The sequence below is a fragment of the Eretmochelys imbricata genome, chromosome 1 (genome assembly GCF_965152235.1).
Source record: "Eretmochelys imbricata isolate rEreImb1 chromosome 1, rEreImb1.hap1, whole genome shotgun sequence".
NCBI lineage: Eukaryota > Metazoa > Chordata > Testudines > Cheloniidae > Eretmochelys > Eretmochelys imbricata.
In genome coordinates this window covers 124764657-124779536 of record NC_135572.1, presented here as the reverse complement: position 1 = coordinate 124779536, position 14880 = coordinate 124764657, and the positions used below count along the sequence as shown (strand labels likewise).

Here is a 14880-nt window from a genome sequence, read left to right as displayed (position 1 = left end):
ACAGCCAGAACCCTGGCGGGCAGGGGCCGGTGGACAGAACCCCAGACTGGCAGTGGGCTGAGACGCTCAGCCCACTGCCAGTCTGGGGTCTCTGGCCCTGCTCAGCCTGCTGCTGGTCTGGGGTTCTGGCTGCCAGCTGGGGTCTCAGCCGCAGGCCCTGCTCAGCCTGCTGCCAGCCTAGGTGAACGAAACCCCAGGCTGGCAGCGGGCCGGCAGCATAAGATCAGCATTTTAATTTAATTTTAAATGAAGCTTCTTAAACATTTTGAAAACCTTGTTTACTTTACATACAACAATAGTTTAGTTATATAATATATAGACCTTCTAAAAAGCGTTAAAATGTATTACTGGCACACGAAACCTTAAATTAAAGTGAATAAATGAAGACTTGGCACACCACTTCTGAAAGGTTGCTGACCCCTGATCGAGCAGATAACTGGTCCTTTTCAACAGAATTTTGTCTGGCTATGGAAGGGGAAGAAAATAGATGCATGCTCCACATTTTGGATAAATAGTCCCTATTTACATTCATTTTCAAACGACACCTTATAGAAGCCAATGCTTATAGTATTATTTTGGGTGTGTAAGAAGAAATCTGTTGCCAAGTGGACACTGAAGGAGAAAGAACATAGCTAAAATAACCAGGTAACAAGGGAGAATGTTGACCTATGTGTCCTTTAGTCCCACCAGATGCTTCAGTAATGAAGCCCATTGTACCACTGTAAAGTGCCTTATGTGAAAGGAAAAGCTAATCTTAGACAAAAAGTCAGTTTCTCTCTGTATTTAGTGCAAGAGGGTCTACACATGAAAGGGCTGCAGTGGGAGACTGAACAGAATACTTCCGTATGTGAAATGCATGTGCTTTGTAGAATTAGGCAAACAAAGAAGAAAATTCTTGTGAAAGGAGGAGAGTACACTTATGTGGTAGTCTAGCAAGTCATCAAAATAGATATTTGGGTTATTTCTCTGAACTTTGATGACCCACAATTCTTACTGGGCAATGTGAGTTACCAGTGTTAGAATAAAGTACTGTTTTCCTGCCCTGTCTTCCTCCCCCTTTTCCTTTGTTGCCTCTCCTCCTCAATTAGCTGTTTCATTTCCTCCTCCTCCTTTTTCTAGAAACTGCTATGGTATAGTAGCTCAGTTACGAGTGGGTTATTTGGTTTTTTTTACATTTCTGTACTCACAAAAGCCCTAGCTAAATACAGTTATATTGAGATAAATATGTTGTCAAAGGCACTGGTTTAGCTCAGGAACGAGTATAAACTATTACCAGAAAAAGCATTTTTCTGGTAGTATAGACCACGCCTACACTAGGAGGATTTGCCAGCACAGCTATACTGGCAAATCTTTACTTGTGTAGACCTGGCATCGATATTTTCATCCATCCCTGCTTAACAAAAAAAAAAGCACCACACATTAAACAAACACTGTTGTGTAAGAAGAGTTTATCCTTTCCTAATCTTCTGGGGTTTCAGTACTGAAACCACTGCACTTCCATATAGTAAGCAGCTATCTTGAGAAGAGGGTTGGTGGCAAGAAAGAAGTTTGGCAACAACTAAACTACACAGAAGTTGTGACAACTCTACTCAGCCTGAGGAACTGAGCAGACAGATGGATGAAATTTAACTAAGTAGTAAGACCATACATAATACAGAACAAGAAATATTTCTTACTGATGGATTCTGAATTAACTGATTTTCATAATACTTCAGGAAAGAGATTATATTCAGTATGTTGCAAGAGTTAAAACAAAACAGCATTAGGACGCTCAACTGTGCTGCATTAAAATGAAATTATGGTCAAAAACCTAAATTTAGGTACCTAAAAGTAGGATTTTCGAAAGTGCTTAAGTGACTTGAGAACACAAGTCCTAACTTCGGTGGAACTTGTGCTCTTAAATTACTTAGGCTATTTTGAAAATCTCACCCATTGGTGCTTAAAACATTGAAAATTTTGAACTATGTCAAAATTCACTTTTATTTTTGCATACCTGCTTCTCAAATATTACATTCCATTTGGAATGAGCAGTTCAAATGAGCAGTTGAACCAACTGATTGCATACTGTATTATTGTACTACAAAAGTATATTGAGTAAGGTCTTATGAAAGCTTGTAATGTTCTGAACATGATGGTCATTATGAGATATGTATACAAACGATGGTTATGAATCTATGTATTTATGTATACCAAAACCGTGTTCAATCTGTACAACAACTTCAACTACACTTCACAGCAGGGCAGCGAGCAGTCAAGCAGGTAGGGGCCCCTCCCAAGCAAGGTCTTTACTTGAATCCGTTTCATGTAAGCAGTCCACTGTCCAGCCCAGAAAAAGACACATGATGTACCATTAGACTTTATGAGGAGACATCCCACTCACAGGATACCAAGTCAAGAGGGGATTCCCCCATCCTGAATAACCACGAGTAAGGCTATGAGTTGTCACAGAGGTCACAGATTCCATGATTTGTGACTTCTGTGACTTCAGGGCTCCAGCTGTCCACCTCCATGGGTCGGGGGGCTACGGCTTCCATGAATTCTTGTTTATTGTCCACGACCTGTCCATGACTTTTCCTAAGAATAACCCGACAAAATCTTAACCTGAACCATAAAGTCACTGTGGTCAAAGAGAAAAAAGAAAAAGCCTTTTAAAAGCAGGCTTAAAACGGAGAGTTTTTAATCCAGAAACTGAGAGATAGTCTAAGCGGGAGGCTGTCCATGAATGCTGGAGGTACGCTGGGAAGCTGTTAAAAGGCAATACATAACTTGTATTAGAAAGAGGGTTTTATCTAAAAGGGAAGAGTAAAGCCTGAGATTGCATCTTTATGTTCACTTTCCCATACTATTTTATCTCTGAATCGGTGTTTTTTTCTATTAACTACACTGTTGGTTTATTTATACCTCAAATAGGTCTCTGGTGTGCAAACTATACAGAGTGTATATGCCAAAGAAAGCTGGTATCTTGGGGAGGGGGTCTAGTTTCATGCCTTTGGGGATGACAAATCAGAGGGGACCTATCCAATTGTCTGGTACTTAAAAATTCAAGGAGGATGGATTTGGGGAGACTTGAGACTGCAAGTATCACCTTGCAAGGATAGTTAGGCTGCAAAAGCAGGGTGAGATTTTCTGCTTGTGAGTTGGCTACTAAACTGCGAAAAAGCCCCAAGATTACAGGGCAGGTGGTGACAGAACCCCTTACTGGTCTGGGTGATCCGCAAAGTGTCAGTCACCACATTTCAAAAAGGAAAAAAGTGGTTAGAGGTCTTCTTGGAGGGGCTCACAAATGATTAGCAACTCTGAAGACTGGAATTATTTAAGCCCCAAAGTCAAAGAGGCTCTGCTAGCGCACAGAGGTCCACCAATGCATAACTAATGCCCTTGATCCTGCAATTAAACTGGAAAATGTAAAATAGAAGGTAAATGTAATAGAAGTGGTAGAGTGTTTAGGAGACTGAATAGCATTTCCATCCATCCATCCATATATATACGTACATACATACATACATATATCCACACACATCAACTGTAATATATTTATTTTACAGTGAAAATTTCCAGCCTCTTATGTCAGGGCAGAAACAGGTTACATGCCCCCAAAAAATGATTCTGGGAGGTTCTTACCTTCCTCTGAAGCTTTGACAGATATCAGTCACTGTTGGAGACTACACCCCATCCGAGGAGGATTAAGTGTTCGCTGCATTATTACAATTCATATTGTCCTGTTTTTATGAGTAGATTTATGGAATATAACCAGTGCAACAGAATACCGTTTTCTATTTGGAATTTTATTTGGTCACAGTAAGTTAGATGACTGTTTTACGCAGTGCACCAAATGCTCAAAGAAAGCATTTTTGTTTTTTAGTTTGATCCTAGTTCTGAGTACTGCATGTTTGCTTTCTTCCTTCAGTTCAGATCTGCCTATTCTCTCCCAGCCTCAAGTACCACTGACGTTGACTCCAAATTGGTAATATTTTAATTTTAAAAGATTTTTGGACTTGGGAGACAGTTGTACCACAGGTTTAAGTATACTAAGCAAGCAATCAAGCAAGCGTTAGCTGCAATTAGATTGTAAATCCTTTGAGACAGACTCGTTTTATGTTTTGTCCATTCAATATTTAAGTACATTCAATGTTTAAGACCAATTACCTGAGAGAAGGCTGTGGAATCGTGTCGGGACTAGCTGGGACCTGAACACCCTTTTCCCATTCTTGTTTCCATGTGTCCGCAAAGAGGTAATATTCATCAGGGTTAACATGGTGAGAGTCTGGAAGTTTCATGGCACTAATGAGGTCCTTCCGGAACACCTGCAAAGAAAACCCAGATATCCTATTTGAGAGAAGGCAGGTGTATTAAATGGAGTCTTAATCATTCTCCCTTTCCCTAACACAATAACCAACCTGTTAACACATTTAATGTGGTCAATTATTAGTCAAGTATTCTTAAAACAGGCTTTCTAAACTGGGGCTATGGGTTGAAAAATTACACACACCCCTTGTTCACTGTCTCACAGCAGAAGCTACATGTCCTTCCCTACTCCTGCTCCCTCCCCTCAGACAAGAGCCTTTCTGCCTACTGAGGCCTCCCCAATTCCACTGAGCACCAGGAGATCCCACCCTCACCAGACTGGGAGCCTCACATTGCTAGTCCATCTCCTCCGAGACATTAATCCCATTTCTTCACAGAAAAACCACTGTGGACTTTATAGTAGGGCTGTCAAGCGATAAAAAAAAAAAAATCACACCGTGATTAATCGTGCAATTAATCACACTGTTAAACAATAGAATACCATTTATTTAAATATTTTTGGATGTTTTCTACATTTTCAAATATATAGATTTCAATTACAACACAGAATACAAAGGGTATAGCGCTCACTTTATTTTTATTAAGTATATTTATTTATATTTATTAAGTATTTGCACCGTAAAAAAAAAGAAATAGTATTTTTCAGTTCATTTAATACAAGTACTGTCATGCAATGTCTATCATGAAAGTTTAACTTACAAATGTAGAATTATGTACCAAAAAAGTGCATTCAAAAATAAAACTTATTTCAGAGTCTGCAAGTCCACTCAGTCCTACTTCTTGTTTGTCTGAGCAATTGGCTGAACAAGTTTGTTTACATTTGAAGGAGATAATGTTGCCCACTTCTTGTTTGCAATGTCACCTGAAAGTGAGCACAGACTCTCTCATGGCACTGTTGTAGCCGGTGTTCCAAGATATTTATGTGCCAGATGTGCTAAAGATTCATGTATGTCCTGTCATGCTTCAACTACCATTCCAGAGGACATGCATCCATGCTGACGACGGGTTTTGCTCAATAACAGTCCAAAGCAGTGTGAACCGATGCATGTTCATTTTCATGATCTGAGTCGGATGCCACCAGCAGAAGGTTGATTTTCTTTTTTGGAGGTTTGGATTCTGTGGTTTCTGCATCAGAGTGTTGCTTTTTTTAAGAATTCTGAAAGCATGCTCCACACCTCATCCCTCTCAGATTTTGGAAGGCACTTCAGATGCTTAAATCTTGGGTCGAGTGCTGTAGCTATATTTAGAAATCTCACATTGGTACCTTCTTTGCGTTTTTGTCAAAACTGAAGTGAAAATGTTCTTAAAACTAACATGTGCTGGGTCATCATCCGAGACTGCTGTAACATGCAATATATGGCAGAATGCAGGTAAAACAGTGCAGGGGGACATACAATTCTCCCCCAAGCAGTTCAGTCACAAATTTAATTAATGCATTTTTTTTTTTTTTTTAAACAAGAGTCATCAGCATGGAAGCATGTCCTCTGGAATCGTGGCCGAAGCATGAAGGGGCATATGAACGTTTAGCATATCTGGCACGTAAATACCTTGCAATGCTGGCTACAAAAGTGCCATGCAAATGCCTGTTCTCACTTTCTGGTGACACTGTAAATAAGAAGAGGGCAACATTATCTCCTGTACATGTAAACAAAGTTGTTTGTCTTAGCAATTGGCTGAACAAGTAGTAGGACTGAGTGGACTTGTAGGCTCTGAAGTTTTACACTGTTTTGTTTCTGAGTGCACTTATGTAACAAAAAAAATCTACATTTGTAAGTTGCACTTTCATGACAAAAAGACTGCACTACGGTACTTGTATCAGGTGAATTGAAAAATTTTTGTTAATCATTTTTACAGTGGAAATATTTGTAATAAAAAATAATATACACTTTGATTTCAATTACAACACAGAATACAATATATATATGAAAATGCAGAAAAACATCCAAAATACGTAGTACATTTCAATTGGTATTCTGTTGTTGAACAGTGCGATTAAAACGGCAATTAAAACTGCAATTAATAAGTCACGATTAATTTTTGAGTTAATCGCAAGAGTTAACTGCGATTAATTGACAGCCCTACTTTATACCCATTTCCTCTATCTCCCTGCTGCTCGCTCCAGACTGAAGGAGTGGTTAATTACCAACAACTAGGGGAGGCAGAGTGCAGGTAATCATTCCCAGCAGAAGTGAAATAGGCTCACTCAGAACCCTAGGCAAAAGTCCCTACTCACCACTGCCTTGGTGGCCACAGACACTCTTCTCCTACCTCAGCCTCCCCAACACCCTCCAGACACTGGTCTGTCCTTAGGAGGGTGACCAGATGTCCCGATTTTATAGGGACAGTCCCGATATTTGGGGCTTTTTCTTATGTAAACACCTATTACCCCCCACCCCGGTTCCTGTTTTTCACGCTTGCTATCTGGTCACCCTAGTCCTTAGTGTATAAGACACTGAAGCTAGACAGTATCTTAAGGATTAAAGATAAACTAAACTGAAGAGTTTACAATGCTCAATATTATATTCAAGATTCTATGTGTCTTATGACAACAACCATACAATCCTATTTTGGTATTATTCAGTACAAGCCATATAATGCAATACATGCTCTCTAAAAAAATTGAACACTGAGCAATCACTAAGTTCTTTTAGCACTGATATGGTTTAAAAAAGGAATTAAGTTTCTTAAAACCAAACACAATGTTGTTTTAATGGAATAACCTCCAGAGACTGCCTCCTCTAGTTTGTCTCTTCAAAAAGGTAGGTACACACAACTTAGCAGAGTGGTTTAAGTGAAGGGCACATTTACAGTTTGCATTAGATAGAAGTTAACAAATGCACTGGTAAACTATGAACATATTTATACAATGAGCAAAAACAGTTACCATGGCTTGTTTCAAAGAAACTGGCCTCAGGTGGATGTCATGGCTGATCATGCTCAACAAAACGAAGAAACCCTGTAAGCCAAAAATGATCTAATGGGCAAAAAATCAACAGAAGGGAAAATTATCTCTGATGGATTATCTCTTGGTACCACTGAGATAATGTCAGATAAAAACAGTAATTAGAGGTTTCAGATTCACAGCTCCTTTTATCCTCTCTTCAATCTGATGGCATTAGCCATTTTAAGATTGGTTTAGAATTCTCTTCAGAATTTTATTGGCCTGCACCCTCAGTGTGAAACAGATTTTGAAAGCTGTGTGGGATGGTACAGCTAAACTTGATTTTTTTGCAAACTCATTGTAAAAGGAATCTGAGCATTTCTAACCTTGGGCCTACCGGAAAAAGCGTAACCACCAATTTTTTTCTAAAGCACGTGATCTAGCAAGCTTTAAATATGTTTAAACTGGGTCTAGTTATTAAAACTCCATTTTAAATCATTCAGGCAGACAATTTCATTATTATACAAGCATACGTTTGTTAATTATTTTAAAAGGAACACAATCATGTCTGTCTTATTAAGATAGGCTGCTGGTAATCTGGGGCAGAGATAGCAGCTTATTTTATACATGAAAGAGCGCATACTAAACAGAATCTTAACAAAAATAAACTATGACAGACCCCATAGTCTCCACCACCTAATGTCCTTATATTCGAGCACTCAGTTTACAGAAGTCTTCTGTTGTAAGATTCCTCAAGTAACCTTTAGTAGCTAATTACTAACTAAAGTAAAACTTTGGAGAAGTAATTTATAACCAATTAAATCACTGGCCCCAGACACATTAATAAAGCTTGCCCTAGCTATACCATTGTTGATAAGAAGCATACTGACAACAACTAGCTCTGAAGATTCCCTATGCTGGAGCAAGAACACTGCAGGGAAACTGAAATCTGTTGAAACACCCAATTTTTCTAATCAGTGTAATATAATAAATAAAGTATTTTATTCCAATTCAAACCCACATGACTTCCATCTTTACTGTGGAAGACGACTCAGGAAAAAGAAGTTTAAGAAATACTAACATGGCACACTTCTGAAGAGCACAGGAAAAACTCAACAATATATTAAAAAAAGAGCAGTTACTGGCTTAAATATTTGAGAAGACACAATTTAATGTTATCTGAGGCAGTGCTTTACACACCACCACCTTGTAAGTACTGGCTGAAACTAAAACCACAGAAGACTTCATATCAAAACAGAGTGATTACTAGTACTAGAAGTGAAAGCGCTATTAGAGAAGTTAGTATTCTCACAGCATGGCTTTAAGGTGAGTTCATCTCATCATCCATTATATATGTGAGTTGTGTCATCTATATTTTTAGAACGTAAGTCCCTTGGGACCTGGACTATTTTTTTCCCTTTGTTGCACTTCACCAACCACATGGTCTGTGCTCAGCAATATTAAGTACTCTGCTTCAGACACCAAAATAGATTTACAGTAGAGGTATCACTAGTGGCCAATCAATCAGATGTAATTGTTAGGCATATAGAGGCTCTAAAGCAGGGGTAGTCAACAGGCAAACCGTGGGCCAAATCTGCACCACCAGACACTTTTGAACGGATGCGGAAATATTTTTATTTATCATTACTTTCTCTGGAGTCTGGACCTTCACTATACTTTGACCAAGAAATTTAGACCTTGACAAAAAATTAATGAACTACCCCTGCTCTAAATCACAAGGAACCCAACACCTGACCAAAGTTTCCTCGGTACACAGTTTTCTTCCATAGTTACAGAAATGCTGTAACCTAGCTTTTCTTTCAGAGATCTTACCATTGTTACACAGCCATCTATAGTTCTGTCCATCAGCCACAAACCTGGTTTTTCACCTTTGACCAAACAGTCTCTTCCAACAGTTAAAAGCTCTTGCTCAGAGAAAAAAAATATGTATTGAATATTAATCACCTTACAGTTCTTTGCCACTACAAGACCTGGTGCAAGTAGGAGAATTTACTTATTAATTCAGTTAAATTATTTTCAGCATTTGTCCTCAATGCTGTCACTATGCCAAACAGATCTGGCAAAGAATGGACTCTTTCAAAAGGGAACAGTGTCTGGAAATCTAGCTTTCCTTGAGTTGCATGTATTTTGGTGCAATCTTAAAATTCCCCCTCATTGGCCAGATCTTTGGAGTAGTGATTCCAAGGAATTGCCTGAGTCATCCCAAAGGACTGCAAGTTTACCAAAAATCACTTTAGATCCTAAAATATGAAGTCTGTAGAAAAAGAGAACTCAAAGTCACTTGCACATGTAACCTCTATGCACATTTAAGATGCAAGCTAATCTGAAGATAGTACAGTAGCTGCATGTGAGTCAAATAATTTCAATATGGTCCTGATACAAAGCAGAGACTTTAAATACATGATTATATGACAATCTAGAATCCTGAAGATGAAACTTATCAGTAAGACAGGAAGTTGGGAATGTTTATTATTGCCCAACTTATTATTGTGACATTTACAGGACACAATTACTTTTAAAATATAAAATATAAATATTCAGGTATGTCTTAAACAAATCCAGCGTCCTCATGTAACTTTAAAAAGGCAACTTCATATAGTTATTGAAATCTGTATGGAAATGGAGTACTTACAAATAAAAGGATGTTCTCCTTATTTCTTAGGTTAAGCACATGCTGAATTCTAATTGCCTACTCACTATCCATACCCTACAACACAGCTATCAGAACTTGTCTACACAGAGCAGCAATGGCACTACTGGTGTGATTTCTAAAGCACACTAATGTGTGCCATGCACTAACTGGTCTTTGTAGACCCTGCTGTTATGCATTAAAGTTCCCTAGTGTACTTCTAATGTAGTACTGTTAACAGTTTGAAACAGTACTAAGTTAAAACATGCTACAAAACTTTTAACGAGCCCCAGCAGGATCTACACGGATCAGTTATGTACAACAGATGACAATGTGCTTGAGAAGTCACACCCCCATAGGGCACATTACCCCATGATGTGGGCAAGCCCTTAGTATTAGTCCCCCTCCTCACCCATTTACCTCACGCACACAAAACCAGTTACTAAGCTTCTGTAACTGTTCTTCTAGATGTGTTGCTCACGTCCATTTCAATATAGGTGTGTGCTCAAGCACCGCCACCAAAAAGTTTTTCCCCTCAGTGGTATCTGTCAGGTCGGCTCTGGTGTCCCCATGGCGTCAGTATAAAGCTGCCCGCCGACCTGTCACCTCCTCAGTTCCTTCTTGCTGGCTAACTCCGCCAGACGGGCTGGTAGCAGGGCAGGGAGGTTGGAATGGACATGTGCACCACATCTTGAAGAACAATTATGGAAGTTTACTAACCTTTTTTAATTTGAGTGTTTGCTCATGTCCATTCCAATGTAGGTGACTCCCAAACAGTTGCGGCGGTGGAGGGTTCAGAGTTCATTGGCATGCTGATTGTAATACCGCTCAGCCAAAACCCACGTCGTGTCTAGTATGCTGGGTGATGGCATAATGAGATGCCAAGGTATGGACTGACTACCACATTCCGCTCTACAGATGTCCTGGATAGGAACTTGAGCTACGAATGCAGCCGAAGATGCTTGAGCCCTGGCAGAATGCACCATTAGGGCAGGAGGACCTTTGCGGGGTCGTAGCATGTGAGGACACAGGAAGTGATCCACAATGAGATTCTCTGGCAGAGACTGAAAGGCCTTTCATCCCGTCTGCAATGACCACAAAAAGCGGTGTAGATTTTCAAAATGATTTAGTCCTTTCTATATAGAAGGCTAGTGCACATCTGACATCCAGCGAATGGAGTCTCTGTTCCTCTCTATTGGCACGTGATTTCGGATAGAAGACCAGAAGGAAGATATCCTGGTTACTGGATGTGGTCACAATAGAATCTTGATCTTGAAGACGACTGTATGAGGCAGCTCCAACGCAAGAGCTAGTATTTCTGAGACCCTTCTGACAGAAGTAATGGCCACTAGGAAGGCTACCTTCAAGGACAGGTAGAGCAGAGAACTACATTGCCAATGGTTCAAATGGGGTGTCTTGTCAGCCACACCAAACATTGAGTGATCCTGGGCTGTGGCCCAGGAAGGAGCAGAACTGAAGACGCTTCCTGTTGTGCCGCATCACAAACAGATTTATGTGGGGAGTCCCCCACTTCTGGAAGGGGCGTTTCACAATGTCTGGACCATTTATGGTGGCTGGAGAAGGATCTGCTGAGGTTCTGTGACCCCAGCAGATAGAAGGCCCTAAGGTGGATCTAGTGGGCTATGCAGAATTCCCACAAGCAGTGCCCTGTGCCCCCACCGCCTGCTTATATAAAACATTGCTGTTGTCTGTGAGGACTGATACACCCTTGCCCTCCAAGTGGTTTTGAAATGCCTGGCAGGCTAGGCGAACCACCCTGAGCTCCCTGACATAGATGTGTAGCAAGAGCTCCTCTGGAGACCAGAGGTATTGAGTTCTGAGGGGCCCTAAATGAGCTCCCCAGCCCATCACTGAAGCATCTGTGACAAGACACCCTGACGGATGGGGTCTCAAGAAAGGGACTCCATCACACACTGCCAACGGGTCCAGCCACCAAAGGGAAGCGATCACTGATGGGGGAAGCGTGACTACTGTGTCCAAGTGGTGCCAGCCCACTGCATATACCAACGCCAACCAAGCCTGAAGAGATCTGAGCCATAGTCTTGCATGTTGGACAACATAGATGCATGATGCCTTATGGCCCACGAGCTTTAAGCAGTGATTGGGTGGTTCCTGAGGCTTTCTGCAAGTGCCCCTTTCAGTTAGAACTGGGCTTCTAGGAAGAAAACTCTGGCTTGGACTGAGTCAAGGATTGCCCCAATAAATTCTATCCTTTGAACTGGGGAGAGGGTAGACTTCTGGGTATTTATTAACAGGCCTAAGTCCTGGAAAGTTGACTGTATTAACTTTACATCTATCTCTACCTGGGCTTTGGTCCGACCTCTGATCAACCGGTCATTGCAGTATCAGTATGGGTGGACCTGAACCTCTTGTTTCCTCAGGAAGGCCGCAACGCCTGCCATGCACTTTGTGAACACCCGCTGACAGGCCAAACGGGAGCACTGCAAACTGGTAGTGCACATGGTATTAGCAGGAGTGTTGTAAGGAAGACACGAGAAGTAATTCTTCTGTTCTAGTCCGTGCTGACTAAGCCTCAACTAGAGTACCATATACAGTTCTGGGTGCCACATTTCAGGAAAGATATGGATAAATCTGAGAAAGTCCAGAGAAGAGCAATAAAAATGATTAAAGGTCTAGAAAACAGGACCTAACAGGGAAAATTGAAAAAATTGGTTTGGTTTACCTGGAGAAGAAAAGAGAGGGGACATAACAGTTTTCAAGCACAGTAACTCCTCTCTTAACGTTGTAGTTACGTTCTTGAAAAATGCGACTTTAAGTGAAACAATGTTAAGTGAATCCAATTTCCCTATAAGAATTAATGTAAATAGGGTTAGGTTCTAATTTTTTTCCCCCACAAGATAAAAGACATTATGTACTGTGGCAAGATGGCCGATTTTAGTTTGGTGGGTCCTGCGCTTTTCTTGGTGGGGCACTCAGATGCCACCCTTTGCCCCTGCTCTTGGGTGCCGAGGGCCCCGCTACTAGCCTGGGAAGGTGGTAGAGGAAGGAAGTGGGGGAGGGGGTCTGGGTTTGCTCTTCGCTCTGAGTCCCAGCCCCTCTCAATCCCTGTAGGTTTCTTACCCTCGTCCCCCTTAGGTGGGGTTACCCTTGGCCCTTAGATGCTGGGGGGAAGGGAATCTCCCTGTCCTGCTAGGCAGAGTCTCCCTTACTCCAATTCTCAGGTCTTCCAAATCTCTCAACGCGCCTCCAAGCTCCAGTCCTTTCTCCTTCCTCCTCCTCCTCTGCCTGATGCAGGGGGTTTTATTAGGTTCCTAAGAGGGCCTTAATTGACTGCAGGTGCTCCAATTAACCTGCAACCACCTTCCCTAGTCTACAGGGAACTACGCCTTAATTAGCCTTGAGCTTATATATCTAGCACTCTCCCACTGCTCCCTGGCCCTCCTGTATCACAGTACACATACAGAATAAGTTTAAAACAAATTTAATACTGTACTCAGTAATGATTATTGTGAAGCTTGGCTGAGGTGGTGGAGTCAGGGGGTGAATGAGGGTGGATCGTCCAGCTGCTTCTCTTGCTGTTCTTTCCAAAGTGCAGGGGGATGCTCAACCTCCAGCTCTGCCCAGGCCTGCCCCCACTCCACCCCTTCCCTCAAGATCCCACCCCCACCTCACTTCTTCCCACCCCTGCTCCACCCCCTCCCCCTGAGCACGCCACATCCTCGCTCCTCTCCCCTCCCCCCCAAGCCTCCTGATCACTGTGAAAGAGCTGATTGCTGCGGGTGGGAGTCATGGGGATGCAGGGAGGAGTCCGAGGTAATGTGGGCCCACGCCACATAGAAGTGGGAATAAACAGTCCACAAAAACTGGGGAATCTGGATCCATACTTCAGCCTAGTAAATTGCCCAGGCATCCCATCAAAAGGCCTGCTTGGACCCCGCCAAGTGTCTGGGGGAGCAGGAAGCAGGCATGGACGCAGATAAGGACAAGGGCGGAGGTCTCCTAAAACCCCTACTCTTCCTCCTACTGTAGTCCTGCCGGGCAGGAGGCAGGAAGAACCGAGCAGATGGCTGAGGGTTATAGTGCTTCCTCGAGGGAGCCAGTGTACGCAGTCTGACTCCTGGACCTAACCTTTCCTAAGCAGAAGGGTTGAAGGCACAGGTCAGAAGAGGAAGAAAACATTTCAGAACAACTTCTAAAATGTGCTCTCTGTAAAAACTAGATCCTGCGTTTACTAAGCAAGAAACTAAGACAAATTGACAAAAAATGCTGTTTTACTGGGTAAACAGGAGCACTACCTTCCTACCAAAAAACCCAAAAGTAACAACAAGAAAACATTCAATAAATAGCTTCCTGTGGTCATGTCTCATTAATGGACTCTCTTTTGTAAAGCATGTCCCTAACTGTTATTCTAGTTAAGCACGTCCCTAACTGAAAGAAAGGGCAAGCTCAGAATCATGTAGTATTTTTATTTATTTTAGTAAAGAAAATATACAGAATATTCTAACCAGAGACACAAATACGAGTCAACTCAACTGGAAACAGAAGTAGCTGCTATGCTGATGTGGTTTTTCAAGGAGCCATTTTACTAGACAAAACCAACCAACCAACCAACATCTACATTAGAAAGTGTCAGCTAGAAGACTGGGGAAAACAAAGCTGTGTTTATGCTCCACTAACATGCGCTTTCATAACACTTCACATGCTCAAATCACAGTACACACTTCGTTGTATATTCTCCATATAGATGAGAACTATAGAATTCCTCCCATCCTTTCTGCTAACCTTGCCTTTTCATTAGCCTGTCCTTCTCACAAAGCTGCTCCACAACCATGGTCTGTGATCCCTTGTATCTGGCTAGTCACCCTAGGTAGCCTTATAGAAATGAGTTCTCCAGTATCACTATAGGGAAAAGCCACAACGCAGCTCTGCAAGTGCTTCAGCAGCCCCCAGTTTAGTGGTTCATTTGATATTCTATGCATGAAACAAAGATTACAATATAGCATAACATCCTGAAAGGTTGCTTAATGCCAAAGGCAAATCTATGCCTTTTATTCTTAAATAG

The 14880-nt window shown here is 41.6% G+C and overlaps 1 protein-coding gene across 3 annotated transcripts in view; it reads right to left on the bottom strand.

Moving 5' to 3' along the window:
* Positions 1 to 14880, bottom strand: part of JADE3 (jade family PHD finger 3) — an 83710-nt gene that overhangs the window by 16297 nt on the left and 52533 nt on the right. For 2 of the 3 annotated variants that reach the window (XM_077815038.1, XM_077815029.1), the window contains 2 exons: positions 7190 to 7261; positions 4147 to 4304 (listed from right to left, as the gene is read on the bottom strand). In XM_077815038.1, the coding sequence (XP_077671164.1) occupies positions 4147 to 4304; positions 7190 to 7261 (230 nt within the window). The remainder of the gene's footprint in view (positions 1 to 4146; positions 4305 to 7189; positions 7262 to 14880) is intronic. The other variant, XM_077815048.1, reaches the window with a different exon arrangement.